The following is a 19,758-nucleotide window of genomic DNA, read 5'->3' on the forward strand; positions in this document are numbered from 1 at the left end:
ATGAAAATCTACATCCTATCAAATTGGATAACCTAGAAGAAATGGACAACTTTCTAGAAAAATATGTTTCCAACACTGACCCAGAAAGAAACAGAAAATCCAAACAGACTGATTAAAAGCAATGAAATTGAATCAGTAATCAAAAAACCACCCAAGAACAAAACTCCTGGACCAGATGGATTCACCGCTGAATTTTATCAGACATTTAGAAAAGACGCAATACCTATTCTCCTTAAAGATTTCCAAAAAATAGAGAGGACGGAATACTTGCAAATTCATTCCATGAAGTCAGCATCACTATAATACCAAAACCAGGCAAACACACCACAAAAAAAGAAAACTACAGACCAATATCCCTGATGAAAATAGATGCAAAAATACTCAACAAAATCTTAGCAAACTGAATTCAAAAACACATCAAGAGGATCACACACCATGGTGAAGTGGAATTCATCCCAGGGATGCAAGGACAGTACAACATTCGAAAATCTATCAACATCATCCACCACATCAAGACAAAGAAGGACAAAAACCAAATGATCATCTCTGTAGATGCTGAAAAAGCATTTGACAAAATTCAACATCCATTCATGATAAAAACTCTCAACAAAATGGGTATACAGGGCAACTACCTCAACATAATAAAGGCCAAATGTGACAAACCCACAGCCAACATTATAATTAATAGCGAGAAGCTGAAAGCTTTTCCTCTAAGATAGGGAACAAGACAAGGATGCCCACTTACCCCACTTTTATTCAACATAGTACTAGAGGTCCTAGACATGGCAATCAGGCAACACAAAGAAATAAAAGCCATCCAGATTGGTAAGGAAGAAGTCAAAACTGTCATTGTTGGCAGACGACATGATATTGTACATAACAAACCCTAAAGAATCCACTCCAAAACTACAACTAATATCTGAATTCCGCAAAGTTGCAGGATACAAAATTAATACACAGAAATCTGTTGCATTCCTATACACTAATGATAAACTAGCAGAATGAGAAATCAGGAAAACAATTCCATTCACAATTGCATCAGAAAGAATAAAATACCTAAGAATAAACCTAACCAAGGAAGTAAAAGACCTATATCCTGAAAACCACAAGACACTCCTAAGAGGAATTAAAGAGGATACTAATAAATGGAAATACATCCCATGCTATTGGGTAGGAAGAATTAATATTGTCAAAATGACCATCTAGCCTAAAGCAATCTACAGATTCAATGGAATCCCTATCAAAATACCAACAGCATTCTTCAGCAAACTGGAACAAATAGTTCTACAACTCATATGGAATGACAAAAGACCCCAAATAGCCAAAGCAATCCTGAGAAGAAAGAATAAAGCGGGGGAGATCTCACTTCCCAACTCAAGCTGTACTACAAAGCCACAGTAATCAAGACAATTTGGTACTGGCACGATAACAGACCCATAGACCAGTGGAAAAGAACAGAGAGTCCAGATATTAACCCAAGCATATATGGTCAATTAATACATGACAAAGGAGTCATGGACATACAATGGGGAAATGACAGCCTCTTCAACAGCTGGTGTTGGCAAAACTGGACAGCTACATGCAAGAGCATGAAACTGGATTACTATCTAACTCCATACACAGAAGTACACTCGAAATGGATCAAAGACCTGAATGTAAGTCATGAAATCATAAAACTCTTAGAAGAAAAGATAGGCAAAACTCTCTTGAATTTAAACATGAGCAACTTCTTTATGAACATATCTCCATGGGCAAGGGAAACAAAAGCAAAAATGAACAAGTGGGACTATATCAAACTAATAAGCATCTGTACAGCAAAGGACACCCTCAGTAGAACAAAAAGGCATCCTACAGTATGGGAGAACAGATTCATAAATGACATATCTGCTAAGGGGTTGACCTCCAAAATACACAAAGAGCTCATGCACCTCAACAAACAAAAAACAAATAACCCCATTAAAAATGGGCAGAGGATCTGAACAAACACAATTCCAAAGAAGAAATTCAGATGGCCAACACAGGCACATGAAAAAATGCTCAATATGGCTATCATCAGAGAAATGCAAATTCAAGTCACAAGGAGATGTCCCCTCACACCAGTTAGGATGGCCAACATCCAAAAGACAAACAACAACAAATGGTGGCAAGGATGTGGAGAAAGGGGAACCCTCCTACACTGCTGGTGGAAATGTAAATTAGTTCAACCATTGTGGAAAGCAGTATGGAGGTTCCTCAAAAAACTCAAAATAGAAATACCATTTGACCCAGGAATTCCACTCCTAGGAATTTACCCTAAGAATGCAGGAGCACAGTTTGAAAAAGACATATGCATCCCTATGTTTATCGCAGCACTATCTACAAAAGCCAAGAAATGGGAGCAACCTAAGTATTCATCAGTAGATGAATGGATAAAGAAGATGTGGTACATATACACAATGGAATATTATTCAGCCATAAGAAGAAAACAAATCCTACCATTTGCAACAATATGCGTGGAGCTAGAGGATATTATACTCAGTGAAATAAGCCAGGAGGAGAAAGACAAATATCAAATGATTTCACCCATCTGTGGAGTTTAAGAACAAAGCAAAAACTGAAGGAACGAAACAGCAGCAGATTCACAGAACCCAAGAATGGACTAACAGTTACCAAGGGAAGGGGACTGGGCAGGATGAGTGGGAAGGGATCGATAAGGGGAAAAAGGGGCATTATGATTAGGACACATAATGTAATGGGGTGTGCACAGGGAAGGCACTATAGTACAGCGAAGATAAGTACTGATTCTATAGCATCTTACTATGCTGAGGGACACTGACTGTAATGGGGTATGTGGTGGGGACTTGACAATGGGAATCTAGTAACTACAATGTTGTTCGTGTAAGTGTATATTAATGATACCAAAATAAAAAAATTAATTAATTAACTAGTTTAAAAAAAGAAGAAACGATAAGAAAAATGAAAGAAAAAGACAACCTACAGTATGGGATAATACATTTAAAAACGATCCATCTGATAAGGGTTAACATCCAAAATACATAAATAACTCTACTATTCAACATCAAGAAAAAACAAAGAAAATCTCATATGATTTAAAAATGGGTGGAAGACCTGAAGAGACATTTTTCCAAAGAAGAAAACAAAGATGGCCAAAAGGCATATGTAAACATGTTCCACATTGCTAATCATCAGGGAAATGCAAATCAAAACCACAATGAGATATTACCTCACACCTGTCAGAATGCCCACTATCCAAAAGACAAGGAATAACAGGTGTTGGCAAGGAGGTGGGGAAAGGGAATTCTCCTACACTGTTGGTGGGAATGTAAATTGGTGCAGCCACTATCAAAAGTAGAATGGAGGTTTCTCAAAATTCTAAAAACTGAAATATCACACAACCCAATAATTCCACGTCTGGAAATTTACCCAAAGAAAACAAAATCCCTAATTTCAAAAGATATGTGCACCCCTATGTTTACTGATGCATTATTTATAATAGCCAAGATACAAAAGCAACCTGACTGCCCATCAATAGATCAATGGATAAAGAAGAGATGGTACATGTACACAAGGGAGTATTATTCAGCCATAAAAAAGAAAGAACCCCTGACATTTGCAACAACATGGGTAGACCTAGAGTGAATTATGCTAAGTCAAATAAGCTAGGAGGAGAAAGACAAATGGCATATGATTTCACTTATTTGTGGAATATAAAAACAAAGCAAAAACAAAAGGAACAAAACAGCAGTAGACTCATAGACACTGAGAAGTAACTGGTGATTACTATGGGGTAGGGGATGAGGTGGGTAGGTGGAGAGGGTGAGGGCAATAAAGGTGCACAAAAATTCTCAGTCATATATAAGTTGGTCATGGGGATGGTAGCATAGCATGGAGAATGCAGCCAATGATTCAGTAACATCTTTCTATGTTGACAGAGAGTAATAACTGCACGGGTTGGGGTGAACATTTAATAACATAGGTAATTGCTGAACCACTGTGTTGTATACCTGAAACCAATATGACTGTATATCAACAATACTTCAAAAAATAAATAAATAGTAAGAGTTAAGGAAGGATTTCCCTAGAACCATGGAGGGTATCTGGACATGCCAATATCTTAAATTCAGACTTCTGTCCTCCAGAATTGTGAAAGAATAAATTTCTGTTATTTTAAGTGTGTGCTAATTAATTACAGTAGTCCTAGGAAACTAATACATACTCACAGCCTGAAGACCAAAAGAATTGTAAATAAATACTGAATTCCAGTTACTACTTTTGCTTCTTTTTTGCAAGAGCATGCATTAACAATTCTGAAACTGCTTTCTATGTAATGAAGAATTAAGCAAATGGGGAAATATGTAGTGGATATATGGGAGTGGAGTTTCTCATTGCTGGAGAAGGGAGTTACAAAAGTGGAAAGAGTGAAGACTAGAATGACCTCTGGTGTTTGACTGAGATTAGGGATATCCATATGACCTCATGATTTTTAACAGGTAGATATAAATATAGGTGTATATGTATGTATGTAAGTTATTCTTTTCCTTTTATATACTGAGAATGTCTAGAAGCAATGACACCCAGCAAACATAGTACACTGTTTGCTGGTTTCTAAATTATCATTCTCTAAAACAAAGCAGTGTTCCTTAGAGAAATTATTGATTCTAGGGCTAGGATAGAAAAAAACGCAAGATGAACATGGAATCATTTGTGCCAAAAAATAAGAAAGCATTGCAAAATAGATGCGAACATGTTGAAAGGATAAAGTACAGGTTGACGGGACTTCCACTGGCTAAATTTCCCACAGTTAGAGCATCAAAGCAATGAAAGTAATGGATTATAAAGCACTGATTAAACAACACATTTTTTTTCACAACAGCATCCCAAAAAATAGAAAAGAGTACCCTCCCCAACTTGTACTTTAAAAAGTGTTACCTGACGTCAAAACCAAACACAGTAAAACCCAAAAAGTACCAAACCAACATCCCTAATCAACAAAGAACCTAAGACCTTCAATAAAATACTAATAATATGTAAAATGAATAATACTTTGCAACCAAGGAGGGTTTATTCCAAGAACAGTCTATTTTAACATTTAAATACCAATCGATGTAATTCATCATATTAACAGAATAAATCAAAAATAAATGATGATATCAAAAAACGCTGAAAAGGCATTTTACAAAACTCAACTCATGATAAAAAACTGTCAGGAAACCAAGAATAAAAGGAGCTTTCTCAACTCCATAAATGCTACCTATGAAAAAATACAGATACCAACATACTTAATTGTGAAAGACTAAATGTTTCCCCACAATATATCAGAATTTAGGCAAGAATGTCTACTCCCACCATACCTAATCAATATCATACTGAAAGTTTTAGCAAGTAAAATAAGGCATGAAAAAGAAATAGAAGACATTTAGGTTGTACAGGAAGAAATAAAATATTCATCCCAAGATACTATGACTATCTACATAGAAAATCCCAGGAATTCCCAAAGAACTCCTAGAACTGGTAAGTTAAACAAGGCTGGGGATACAAGGTCAACATACAAAAAAATCAGTAGCATTTCTATACACTATCAAAGAACAGTTAGAAAGGGGAAAAAAATTTCTTTTAATGATACCATTTATAATAGCTCAAAAAATGAAATACTGTGTATAAATTTAATGACTTATGTTCAGGATCTCTATGCTAAAATCTGAAAAACCCAGATAAAAGGAATAAAAGAAGACCGAAATAAGTGAAAGGTATACTTTTGCTGATGGGTGGGAAGACTCAATATAGTTTAAATGTCAATTCTCTCCCAATGATCTTTACATTCAAAATAATTCCAAACAAAATTGCTGCAGGATTCTTTGTAGATACAGACAGGATGATTCTAAAATTTATATGAAAAAGTCAAGAAACTAGAATAGCCCAAAAAAATTTAAAAAGAAGAAAAAAGTTAAAGGACTCACACTACCAAATTTTAAAACATACTAAGAAGGTACAGTAATCAAGACAGTGTTGTATTAGTGAAAGGATGAACACATACCAATGGAATGAAACAAACAGCCTTGAAATAAACTCTCAATATCATTAATTGATATCTAAACAAAGATGCAAAGGTAAGTCAACGAAGAAAGGACAGCCTTTTCAACTAACAGTGCTGTAACAACTGGTTATTCAAAAGCCAAAGAAAAGAACCTTGACCTATTTCTCACTCAGTACATAAAAATTAATGCAAGATGTATCATAGAACTGATTATAGGACATTAAACTGTAAAATTTCTATAAGAAAAACTGGACAAAATCTTTGTGACATTGAGTCTGGCAAAAAGTGCTTGGATGTAACATGCAAAATATGATCCATAAAAGAAAAAACTGATAAACTGGACTTCTTCAATATTAAAAAAAAATTTTGCAAAGAGAATGAATAGACAAGCCACAGACTAGGAGAAAATATGTGCTAGAATATTTAGGAATTATAACAGAAACAAAGAAATCATATAAATAGAAAATATTTCAAAACATATTATTTGAAAAAGAACTTATACCCAGAATATTTTTTAGGTATTCAAGAACAAACAATAAGAAAACAAACATTCCCCCTCCCCCAAAACAGACAAAAGAAAAAAAAATAGACATTTTGCCAAAGAAGATATAAAGATGGCAAACATGAAAAGATGTCCAATATCATTAGTCATTAAGGAAATGTAAATTAAAACAACAATGCGAGCTCATTAAACACCTATTATAATGACTAGATTTTTAAAAACTGATAATACTAATTGCTAGCAAGGATGCAGAACAAGAGAAACTCTCATTCATTGCTGGTGGAAAGTGGAATGCAAAATGGTACAGCCGCTTCAGAAGACTTGGCAGCTTCTTTCAAAGTTAAACATAGCCTGCCCATACAATTCAAACAGTCACACTCTTAGGTATTAAACTAACCTAACTGATATGGAAACTCATGTCCAGACAAAACCTACACATAAATGTTTATAGCAGCTTTATTCATAAAGCTTTTTGGGAAAACATGTCTTGCAATTGGAGCAGATATAGAGTGTAAGGGAAAAAGAGAAGTCAAGTAGAACTCATAGGTTTTAACACTGATCAACTAGTAAGTGGTGATGCCATTTACTGAGATTAAGATGACTGCAAAAGGAGCACTTCTAGAAAGAAAAATCATGATTTCCTTTTTGGATATTTCATGTTGAGATGCCTGTTATACATCCAAGTGAGTATGTGAAGTAAATAGTTGGAACACTGGACAGGTGAGGAGACACGGCAAAGAACAAATTTGTAAGTCGTCAGAGACTCTTTGTACATGGTATGTAAAGGCATGTGGCCAGATGAGATCAATCAAGGAGCAAAGATAAATAAATACAGGAAAGGGCTTGTGCTGAGCTCTAAAAACACAGAGGGCTCATTTGGAGATCAAATACAAGGTGGAGCAATAAGAATGAAAAGTGATGGCTAACGAAGTAAGAAGAAAACCAGGAAAGTAAATAAGTCAAGTAAAGGTGTTTCAAGAAGGAGAAAGTAATAAACTGTGTCAAATGCTCCTGAGAATTATAGTGCTATGAGAACTGAGAACTGAGCATGAGATATGGCATGATGATACGGTGCCATGAACAGAGAAGTGAGTGAGATTCCCCTCAATTCTGTGCACTAAGGTACTGACAGATAATAATTGATTGGCTGATAGATTAAAATCCCTAAGATTGTCAGAGATCCCTTCCAAAACAGAAATTTGTCAGACTACACTTTTTTTTTAAAAAGTAACTTCTTGTGCCTAGCAGTAAATAAGTAATTGGTCTCATTTCACCCCATTAAATATCTGCCTCTGGGCCAGGAAAACAGCACATGATTTGCAATAAAAGGAACACCCCAGTATCCCAAGACATTCTCAGCCTTTGAGTGCTTAGATCCTAAAAATGCCTTGGCTTCTTTAATCTTGCACACTACTCCACACTTTCATTCTCCTCCTCTGCTTAACTGTGCTCCCTCTCCACTGACATCTCTCCCTAGTTCCTTAGTGTAATGGGCAGTCAGTTTACCTCCCAGTCAGGTCCTAGTTTACCATTTTCCTCTCCCACTTCCAGACTCAGGGATTCTACAGATGGATGCTGCTCAGTCTAGTCCTTAAACCTCCCTTCCTACACTTTGTCCTGACAGCAACCCAACAACTCAGTCAGCCCATTCATGTCTTGAAGGCAGATCCCAGAAAACAGGTCTTTTACTGATATTTGTTGACTACAGTTGAAATAGCATCTTGGAATATAAGAGAAATATTTTTAAAATAAGACCAAAAGAAAATGATCCCTGTAAAGAAGACATTAAGATAAAAAGAATTTAGCTGTTGAGCACCCAGAAAATGAACACAAATAGTAGGTTAAACTGAAAAAAATATGAAAGACTATGAATGTTGTTTCTTGTTTGTAAAGACAGGAGCATGATGAAGGCAATGGGAATGTTAAGTACCCTGTGTTATAACAGTGACCAAAATTAGTCATAACAAAAATGAAGTTCATCTAAGGATTCTTAAATAGATCTAAACAGATACAGTACCATGGCTAACATGAGTGGAAAAAATTTTAAAGTGATGCCTATTAAAGAACAGTTAGTGACTAAAACAGTTTTCATCAAATACCAGCTTTTCTCTCTTTCTCCTTTATCTAAACATAGGTACTCCAGAAAAAAAATCCCTTCCTTATTTAATAGCCTTAACTGTAAATAGCCTAGAAGAAAGAATGAAGCATCCATTTGTTTTTCATAGTATGTTATACTTTGCAATAAGAGGGGACATTACTGAACCATGACCACCACTGGTTTCCTCTACACACACACAAAGACAGGCAGAGGTGTGCTGATCTCTATCATACTCTTATGGCTGCCCCATAAGCTCATTCTTCTTTGATCTACTCAACACCAAAGACCTCTTCCAAGATATTTCAGCAGCCCCAACTATGGCTAAGTCTGCCATTATCACAAATGGTTCCTTTGCTGAAATCACAATCTTCCAATATTTATTGATTTAATAAATATTTATCACTGATATGTTCTGGGTTCTAGTATTCTATTTACTGGTCACACAACCTCATAACAAAAGCTGTAAACTGCGCTGCAGGGCCATTTGTCATCACTGAATGAGGGGAGGTGCTATAACCCACAAAATGAAAGTATCCTCTGGCATGGTGAGCTAAAAGAGACTCCTATGAAGAGATAAAATGTAGCAGGAAATAAATATACTGTGAGCTTTGGTCCAAAATTGCTTAGTCAGAGTCCATTCACAAGCTTTCAAGAATCACGGAACTTAATGAAATTGTCTGCAAAATTTTGTGTGAGTACATTTTGCTGGGGAAAAAAACAAAACATTCATAGCTTTAATTTGGAAGTTGGCAAACTTTTTCTCTAAAGGGCCAGATATTAAGTATTTTAGGCTTTGCGAGCCACGTGGTCTCTCCTGAAACTACTCAGCTCTACTCTTGTAATACAAAAGCAGCCATAGACAATAGTAAATGAACAGAAATGGCTGTGTTCCAATAAAACTTTTATTTACAAAAACAGGGAGCAGGCTGGATTTGGACCATAGGCCGTACTTTGCTGACCCCTGTTAGAATCCATCACAGTCTTAGTCATTTCCTTCTATGAATCAAAGACTCTGAAGTCCAAGTCTCTGAGTAATTTTAAAATCAATTTGGACACATCAAAGAGATAAATTCATTCTTCTTTGATCTACTCAACACCAAAGACCTCTTCCAAGATATTTCAGCAGCCCCAACTATGGCTAGGTCTGCCATCATCACTAATGGTTCCTTTGCTGAAATCACAATCTTTCAATATTTATTGATTCAATAAATATTTATCACTGATATGTTCTGGGTTCTAGTATTCTATTTACTGGTCATACAACCTCCTATCTTCCAGTTCTTTACCTTTCTCTTTCAATATCCTAAATTTCAACCACTCTTTCAGCATAAACCTGAGTGTCCTTTTGCTTCACCTAAATGAATAACTTTTATTCTGGAATAACTCCTCCCCATCATTATATTCCATTAAACACCCAGGCTCTTAAAAAAGACTCAAGAATATCATAATATGCAAATGATTGTTTCTATAAATTTACATTCTGTGACCCTTAATGCTCCCACAATTCTTCCAGTCATTTTTCTCTCACCACTATCAATAACTATTCTGTCTTTACCATCATACTGAAGGCTTCATCCCAACATCTCCCAACACAAAATTAGGAAATGACCCTGCCAGTAGACAGTGATACTTCCAATTTCCTATCTAAGGCCCACAACCTATAAATATATCTGCATTTGAACCCATCATTATCCCTCCATTCCCAGTGTAAACTCAAAGCTAACTCCTGCTCCTATGCTTGGTTACAATTATCATCTCCTTAGGCCTCCTTAGGGACTTTCAATATTACTTAGTATATTTGGTTGTTGCAGAACTGTCTTAGTTATCTATTACTGTGTAACAAATTACCACAGGGAATTAAAACACCTTCAATTTATTATCTAAGTTTTGGAGGTCACAAGTCTGGTTACAATGTGGCTGGACTCTGCTCAGGGTCTCAAGGACTAAAATCAGGTTTTTGGTACAGCTGGAGGCTCCCTGGAGGCTCTAAGGAAGAATCCCTTTCCAAGCTCACTCAGGTCACTGGTAGGTCCAACTTGGTTATTAGGGCTGAGATGCCCTTTTCCTTACTGTCTCTCAGCTTGGGGCTGCCCTCAGTGTCTAGAAGCTGTGTGCCTTCTTTGTCACATGGATTCCTCCATCTTCAAAGTTAAAATGAGAATCATTTGCATGCTGAATCTGAATTAGACAGAAGCTATGCCCACAAATCTTTTCAAAGAAGTCCCTTCCTTTATCTGTAGCTCCTGTAGAAATGGTTAAGGAATAATATCCTTAAACTTCCTAGCTAGAAGTCACCTGGTTTGGTTGAGAGGATCTGTGAGGCACACATGAATTTCTTGAAAAAGATGTTACTGTAACTGAATATTCTGATTTTTAATCTTTCCTATCTTTTAGAAAAAGGTTATACACCCTTGACTTTTTCTCTATACTACACTTTCAGAAGCAATTTCTTCATTTTAACATTATTTGCCACCTGGATAGATTCAGAATTAACTAAAGTACCTAGTCCTGACTCTCTTTTAAAAAGCCTTCTTAAAATTTATCATTCCTGTATGATACTTCATTACAAGTAGCAAGAAGAAACCAGGCAGTACCTTCAACACTTTGCTGGGAAACCTCCTTAGCTATATATCCAACTTCACAACTCAAGTTCTGTATCCATCTTCAAAGCCAGCAACAGAAAATCTCCCTCATGTCAAATCCCTCCCACACTTCAAATCTCTTTTGCTAGGAAGAGCCAGTGCCTTTAAGGGCTCACCTGATTAGACTTGATCCAATGAAATAATCTTCCTTTCCTCGAGTCAACTGTGCCACATGATATAACCTAACCATAGGAGTATCTCACCATGCTCACAGCTGACATCCACACTCAAGGAAAGGGGCAGAGAATCTTGGGATCCATCTTAGAATTCTATCTACATCAAGGGCTATGGGAGTAGCAATTCTGAAACTACTGTCTATATACTGTATCAAACAACAAATGAGTAAATAAAGCAATTTTGTTGGAAGCCAAGTTTCTCATTGTTGGAGAAGTGAAATACAAATATGGAATGAGGAAAGGCTAGGAAGTTGGACTGGAATCACTGACTGCATCAATGTGAACTCATGATTTTTTATATATTTTATTTCATTTTAATTATTTAGATGGTTGGTTACCCTGCCTCAGTTCTGTCTTCTCAATTAGTCTAGAAACAATGACACCGCAGCAGCAATGAACATACCCAGTGCCACAGAACTTGACTTGTAATAGAATTCCCTATTAAAAGGAGCCATGGATCACTACAGAAATGCGTAACATCAGAACAGGAAAAGTATAAGATGAGCCAGGAACGTTTTCTTGCAACAATATAAGAAAGTGTCCCAAAGTGATGGGGATGTGTCAAAAAGGACAGAAACCAGTGTTACAGAGTTTGAATTAGAGAAAAGGTCTGGAAATATTCAGAAATTAGAAAGAAACATAATGTACTTTAAATCACTGCACTTCTTAGAGTTTATATTTTCTATTAAAACTGCTTAAGGAAACAAAAATACAATAGAATTCACAGTTTAAAATATTAGACTTTTTAGGACCATTAAAAGGATATGACTAATGTATTTCATCTCCAAATAAAAAAGGCAGTTTTTGGAGTGGCTGGGTATCAGAATAACCACATGTACTATTTAAATACAAATAAAGCATTTGAAAACGTTTTTTTCCCTAAAACTCATTACAAAGCTTCTAATTTCCATTAAATGAAGTACACTTGTGGATAAATTACCCACTAAAAGGTCCAAGCATTCTGGGGTTTCCTGAGCCTGTCCTCTCCTACTTGAGTCAGATAGTTAAGAAACAAAAGGCACAGAATTATTTTGATGTTGAAAACAATAGCACTGAAGACAATCCAAGGGAAATGCACTCAACAATACTAACTCTAAAGCTGATAAAAGAAAGTTTCAAAAAAAGAAAAAAGAAAGTTTCATAAATGAGATTATAAGAGTACTACCACAGGCATACACTTACTAATAATCTACTAAAACATTTTTTAATTCACCTTAATACTGATTTGTTATGGAGTTTTGATATGTAGGAGTATTTCTCAATAGTGGACAGAAACTTAGTCACACATTTGTGGGCTTTAGACCAGAGTCCCATCTGAATCTCAGGCAAAGTATGCACCTAAGAATTCAAAATATTTAGAGGAAAACATTATCTGCTGAAAGTAACGTACCAAAACCTGATTTAGAATAGATAAGTTTGAAATGACAATAAGACTACAGACTTTAAAGTATGCTTCTGAATAGTTTAAAGGTAGATTCCTACTTATTCTTGTCCTACTTTCCTAATGTTAAAAAAGAAACAAGAGGCCCAAAGTAAACTCACTTGTGCTAAGCCCATGTTACCAAACCAAAACTTAGTACCTAACCTAATCATAGTTTCAATCTTTCCCAGGAATAGTACATAATCTTAACTGGTCAGTCTGGATTTCCTAATCAGCACCAGGAAGGTAATCCACCAAAATGACCCTTTTGCACCCAAAGGAAAGTGACCTTGCCCAAAATACTCCTCTTTTTGTTCATGAGTTCCCTGTCCCATCCCCACACACACACAACTCCACCACATTTAAAAATCTTCCATTTTGTATAGTACCTCAGAACACCTTTCTGTTTACTAGATGGGATGCTGCCTGATCCATTAATCACTGACTAAAGCCAATTAGTTCTTCAAATTTATTCAGCTGGATTTTTGTTATTTAAAATTAACCAAATAAAGCTGAAGTATTCCCATTTTCCTAGATAAAATAACCAATAAATCCCATGAATTTCAGCAGTGATCATATTCTGAAGCAGCAGCGGAACTTGACATTCAACAGATATCATAGCAAAAATACCAACACATTAAGACAAACATGAAATTCTCTGGCTGAAGTGGGAGGTACCATGTCCCTCACTCCCAATCCTGTGGTCTCTCATTCTACCTCACTGCAGCCTCTGAAGCATGTGCACACAATCTCAAGACGCTGTAACATGCAAAACATGGCTCCAGGCAGTAATTGACATAAAAGTGCTGGTATGACATATATGGCCAATTAATATATCATGAAGGAGCCATGGACATACAATGGAGAAATGACAGTCTCTTCAACAGTTGGTGCTGGCAAAACTGGACAGCAACATGAAAGAGAATGAAACTGGATTACTGTCTAAATCCATACACAGAAGTAAACTCAAAATGGACCAAAGACTTGAATGTAAGTCATGAAACCATAAAACTCTTAGAAGACAACACAGGCAAAACTCTCTTGAATATAAACACGAGCAACTTCTTCATGAGCATATCTCCATGGGCAAGGGAAACAAAAGCAAAAATGAACAAGTAGGACTATATCAAACTAAAAAGCTTCTGTAGAGCAAAGGATACCATCAGTAGAACAAAAAGGCATCCTACAGTAGGGAGAATATATTCATAAATGACATATCCAATAAGGGTTGACATCCAAAATATATAAAAAGCTCACATGCCTCCACACCCAAAAAGCAAATAACCCAATTAAAAAATGGGCAGAAGATGTTAACAGACACTTATCCAAAGAAGAAATTCAGATGGCCAACAGACACATGAAAAGATGCTCCATATCGCTAATCATGAGAGAAATGCAAATTAAAACCACAATGAGATACCACCTCACACCAGTAAGGATAGCCACCATCCAAAAGACAAGCAACAACAAATGCTGGCAAGGATGTGGAGAATGGGAAACTCTCCTACACTGCAGGTACAAATGTAAATTAGTTCAACCATTGTGGAAAGAAATATGGAAGTTCCTCAAAAACTAAAATTAGAAATACCGTTTGACCCAGGAATTCCATTCCTAGGAATTTACCCTAAGAAAACAGGATCACAGATTCAAAAAGACACATGAACCCCTATGTTTATTGCAGCACTATTTCCAAACCAAGAAATGGAAGCAATCAAAGTGTCCATCAGTAAATGAATGGATAAAGATGTGGTACATATACACAATGGAATATTATTCAGCCATAAGAAGAAAACAAATCCTACCATTTGCAACAACATGGATGGTGCTAGAGGGTATTATGCTCAGTGAAATAAGCCAGGCAGAGAAAGACAAGTACCAAATGATTTCACTCATGTGTGGAGTATAACAACAAAGCAAAAACTGAAGGAACAAAACCGCAGCAGACTCACAGAACCCAAGAATGGACTAACAGTTACCAAAGGGAAAGAGCTTGGGGAGGGTGGGTGGGGAGGGAGGGATAAGGAATTAAGAGGTATTATGATTAGCGCACATAATATGGGGGGGCACAGAGAGGGAAGAAGGACACAGAGAAGACAGTTAGTGGCTCTACAGCATCTTACTATGCTGATGGACGGTGACTGTAATGGGGTATATGGTGGGGACTTGATAATAGGGGGGGAATGTAGTAACCACAATGTGGCTCATTGAAACCTGAGCATGAGATTGTATATCAATAATACTTTAATTTTAAAAAGAAAGAGCTAGCAAATATGGTGGGAAGCAGGAAAAAAAAGTGTGGTGTGAGCAGAAAAAATATTTTTCAGATACATAAGCAAAAAAAGACATACAGAAATTGAAGTATTAATAGTGATTATATTTGGGTAGTATAATTATGAATAATTTTTTCTTCTTTTCCTTATTTTCTAAGTTTTCTGTAGTTAACCGGAATTATTGTTAAAGACCCAATAAACTTTTATTTTTTAAAGGTATAAATGTAATTACTCCTCCTGTAATGTACTGTGTTGTAGTATATAACAGAAAAAAGCATTTCTGTACCACTTTAAGTACACTTAAAAATATATACATGTATACTACACACACAAAATATAATGATTAGAGATACAAAATTAAAAATATAACAATTTAATAATATAAATAGAAGGGCTTGTTTACATTTGAAGTACATAACATTTTACAATAGAGCAGATAGATATAATTTACTTTAATGTCCTATTTATTGTATTTTCCAGTAAAGCCACAAGTTATTAGTCTTGAAATCTGAAAAGATGTTAAAAAACTAAGGAAAAAAGTATCTCATGAAATCCACTATTTTCAAGTAATAATTATTGTATTTCCAAAACCATCACTCAAGCCAAAAACTATAATTAAGATATCAGAAACATTTCCTAGGAAAGTAAATAATCAATTAATTATACTTGCTTCTGAGAAATGGAGAGGGAGCAAATATTAACCAAGATTTTGAAATCAAAATAGAGATGTTAGGTAGGGTGAGGGAAGTTAAAGTATATAGTTATAACATATAGTAGCTTTTTGCATATAGGTAAATTTTTTTCCAGTTTTATTGAGAAATAACTGACATATATCACTGTATAAGATTAAGACATAGAGAATGATGATTTGACTTACAATAGGTTCAACTGACATCCTTTATCTCATATAGATACAATATCAAGAAATGAAAGAAGAAAAAATTTTTTCTCCTTTGATGAGAACTTTAGGATTTACTTTTAACAACTTTGCTATATATTATACAGCAGTGTTAGCTATAGTTCTCATGTTGTAGATTACATCCCTAGTACTTTTTTATCTTCTAACTAGAAGTTTGTGCTCTTTGACCACCTTCCTCCAATTTCCCCCCAACTCTATTAATGACAATTTGATCTCTTTTTCTATGAGTAATAAATATGTGGTTTGTAACCCAAGCATTGAAGGAACATATCTCAACATAATAAGACCAATTATGAGAAGCCCATAGCAAACACACTCAAATTTAGATAAGGTTTATTCAGGCATGCGTTATAATGCTGCTGGGTGTAAAAAGTTAAAAGCTTTTCCTCTAAGGTCAGGAAGATGACGAGGTTGCCCACTCTCACTGCTCCTGTTCAACACTGTACTGGAAGACATAGCTAGAGGACTCAGACAAGAAAAAGAAATGCAAGGTATCAGAATTGGAAAGGAAGAATATAATTGTCTCTATTTGCAGATGACATGATGTTAAATATAGAAAATCCTAAAGACTTAACCAAAAAACTGCTACATCTAATCATTGAATTCAGTAAAGTTGTAGAATAAAAAATTAACATACAAAAACAGCATTTCTATGCATTAACAATGAAATAAAAAGATCATTTCATTTACAATAGCATCAAAAATTAAGAAATACTTAGGAATAAATTCAACCAAGGAGGTAAAAGATCTCTACTCTGATAACTTAATATTTAAATTTCCTATATTTCTATATAGATTTGTTTATCCATCTTTGTGCTACTTCTAATCATCTTACAATATGTACTATATGTCTAGGTCTGAGATTGCTGAAATAGCCAGTCTCACAGAACCAACCTTGAAATTTTCTTGGCTAAAACCTAAATCCACAAAGTCTTAGTCTTTTTATAATGCAAGAAGCCCTCAGGTGCGGAAATAATAAAAAGAGGTGACTAGAATTGACAGAAACTTCTCTTCCTCAAACTTTTTAACAAAAATTGTCTATTGTAAGTACAAACTAAAAAAAGAATAAATTAAATAGGAGCTTTTAAAACTTACACTTACACAAACCAGGTGTTAAACCAAGTTTTAGATTTCAAAAAGCTTCAAACAAAACAGATAAAAGTAGAACTATTTGAGTTTAAGATAGGAAGAGGGATCTGGAGCCCCAACTGCTTTCTTTCCTTACCACTATCACCCTAACAACAATATCTCAGGTGTAATACCTGAGGCAATGATTTTAAGGACAGGGGAATGAGAAACTCAACAGAATATATTGGGGGGAAAAAAACCTGTTCAAGCCACCATTACAATATAATTGTACATAATTTTATGTTTAAATTATATTGAATTGTTTGAATCATCTATCGCTTACTAGTCACTCAATAAACTAAAGGCATGAGATTGTGATCCTTATTAGGGCTGAAAGGCACTTCACTAGGGTTCAGGAGAGGACAGTGTGAAACAAACTAGAGTAAGTTGTTCCAATAGTTCAACTAGAGCTCCTAAAGTAGATTATAGTCAATTCCCCTTATTTGAAGTAGCTATGGTTTATAAAGTTTTGCAGACACCAAATACAGAGTTTGGTTCCTACATGTCACTGGTCACATTTGTGTCAACCAGTCAACACATAACTTTATGTATGTTTCTGACATCTTATGTACTATATATATTTGATGCATTAACATTGAACTCACACCCAACAGCACTATAATGCATGCCTGAATAAACCTTATCTAACACACACATTTTCTCTATAAGATACATCATAGACTTCTTGCACTTACGAACACTAGACAGTACTCAGAACTTTAGCACTACAGTTGAAGGTCATTTTAAACAGCAAAAAGTCACCAACTAAAAGCCCCAAAATAAGAAAAACATAACACCATGAAAAAGACACTTGGTACAGTTTGTGAGCTGAAACAAAAAGGCACGGCATTGCTTTTTTCAAATTCTTTTTTGCATTACTCTGTGTAAGTGCGTATCTGCAAATGACCATGAAAGTGCCAGAAGTATTGATTATGGGGTTACAAAAAATTATAGCAAGTAGGTGAGTTTGCAATTACAGAAACCACTAAAATTGAGGATTGATTGTATTTTCTTAGACACTTGACATACAAGATTTCAATTTAGTCAAATCCATGAGGATCAGACTGTACTAGAAGTGTATTAGAAGAAGGAAGTTACTAAATAAGCAGGGAAAAAAAGTAAAAATCAGTATTAGTATGAAGGCTCAAATTCTGAATCAACCATATGCACTGACAAGACCTTCATTTCCTCTTGTTCTAATGCATAGTACATAGTAGGTTTGTGGTAGGCTGTTTCCAAAGATAGCTGAAGCCCTATCTCCCATCCCACATAATCTTTTACAATGTGATCTTGCCACTCACCCATCTAACAGTAGAGTCTATCTTCCCTATACCAAGATTTTGGCTAGTCCTATGATTCTGTGAAACCAGACCTTATGAAATCTGAAATTTCCAAGTTCATTATTCATGGAATCTAGTCATCAAGCAAGAAGTCAAAGCCCACTAAGTCCACCACACTGTTAAGAAAGCCCCAACCAACATAGGAAAAGGTGAAGTAGAGAGAGATAATGAGAGAGAAGAGGGGGTAAGAGGGAGAGAGACAAAGATGCCATAGGGTAGAGCACCAACTGTAAACCAACTAAAGTGAGGCCATTTTGGACCTTAAACCATCCTAATGACCCAGCTGACACTATTTGAAGCATAATAACTCCTGGTCAATCCACAAAATTGTGAGAAATAATACACTTTAAAACAAGACAGTAACTTTTGGAGTGAATTATGGCAACTCAAGCAAGTTATTATTGTGTGCTGAATTAATTAAATACACTAACACATTCTGTTTAATGCTTACCTTGGTATTTGCCATGTCCACAATATACTGGTCTCCCTTTATACATTCCATTACTTCAAAACCATCTCTGTCAATCACTTTGGCCTGAGAGCTTCCAGATACAACAAGAATCATATCTCCTGTGTTACTATATTGTAATGATTTGATCTGATGGCTATATAAAAGAAAGAGAAAATAGTAAGACACTGAGCATAATGTTTATAATTTCACTCGTTAAGCATCATCAGGAAAAAAGTTACATAACTGCACAAATTGATAATTCTTCAAATTCAGGAACAACAACTTCAAATGAACACTCAATGTGAATAAAATGAGAGTTCCTGTGGCCAGGATACTCACCTGGCCCTGGCTGACTAGCTCACTGCACACCTGTAGGCAATACATGGCTATTGACTCTATAAAAAGAGCTCCACCCAGTGCTCTGGGCGCCACACGGTGGTAGAGCTGCAAAGCTGCAGGAGAGCAGAGCAGAGGCTGGAATGCTGGCAGCACCGAGGACAGGGCCCAGAGGACAGCTGTGCAGACAGAGGGGCCAAGAGGCAGAGACTGGCTTGCTGCATGCAGACTCACTCTGAGTGAACGGGATTTTAGTGACTGACCTGCCACTGTGAGAATAAAGTTGGGTATAACCCTTTCACCCCAAGAACATTTTGCTGTCATTTTCTTTGGTCACAGTGAATCCATAGTGAACTTGCCGGCGCTGAAACCCAATGGCAAGGCAACTACCTATATTGGGGACCTGATCCCTCCAGTCTCCTTAGGAACTTCTCCTGATTAA

The 19,758-nt window shown here is 35.9% G+C and overlaps 1 protein-coding gene across 2 annotated transcripts in view; it reads right to left on the bottom strand.

The window, feature by feature from the left end:
- Positions 1-19,758, bottom strand: part of WDR70 (WD repeat domain 70) — a 404,364-nt gene that overhangs the window by 240,669 nt on the left and 143,937 nt on the right. For both annotated transcript variants that reach the window (XM_036886101.2, XM_036886094.2), the window contains exon 8: positions 18,981-19,134. In XM_036886101.2, coding sequence (XP_036741996.2) covers positions 18,981-19,134 — 154 coding nt within the window. The remainder of the gene's footprint in view (positions 1-18,980; positions 19,135-19,758) is intronic.

This window comes from Manis pentadactyla, chromosome 2, assembly GCF_030020395.1.
Source record: "Manis pentadactyla isolate mManPen7 chromosome 2, mManPen7.hap1, whole genome shotgun sequence".
NCBI classification, from domain to species: Eukaryota; Metazoa; Chordata; class Mammalia; order Pholidota; family Manidae; genus Manis; species Manis pentadactyla.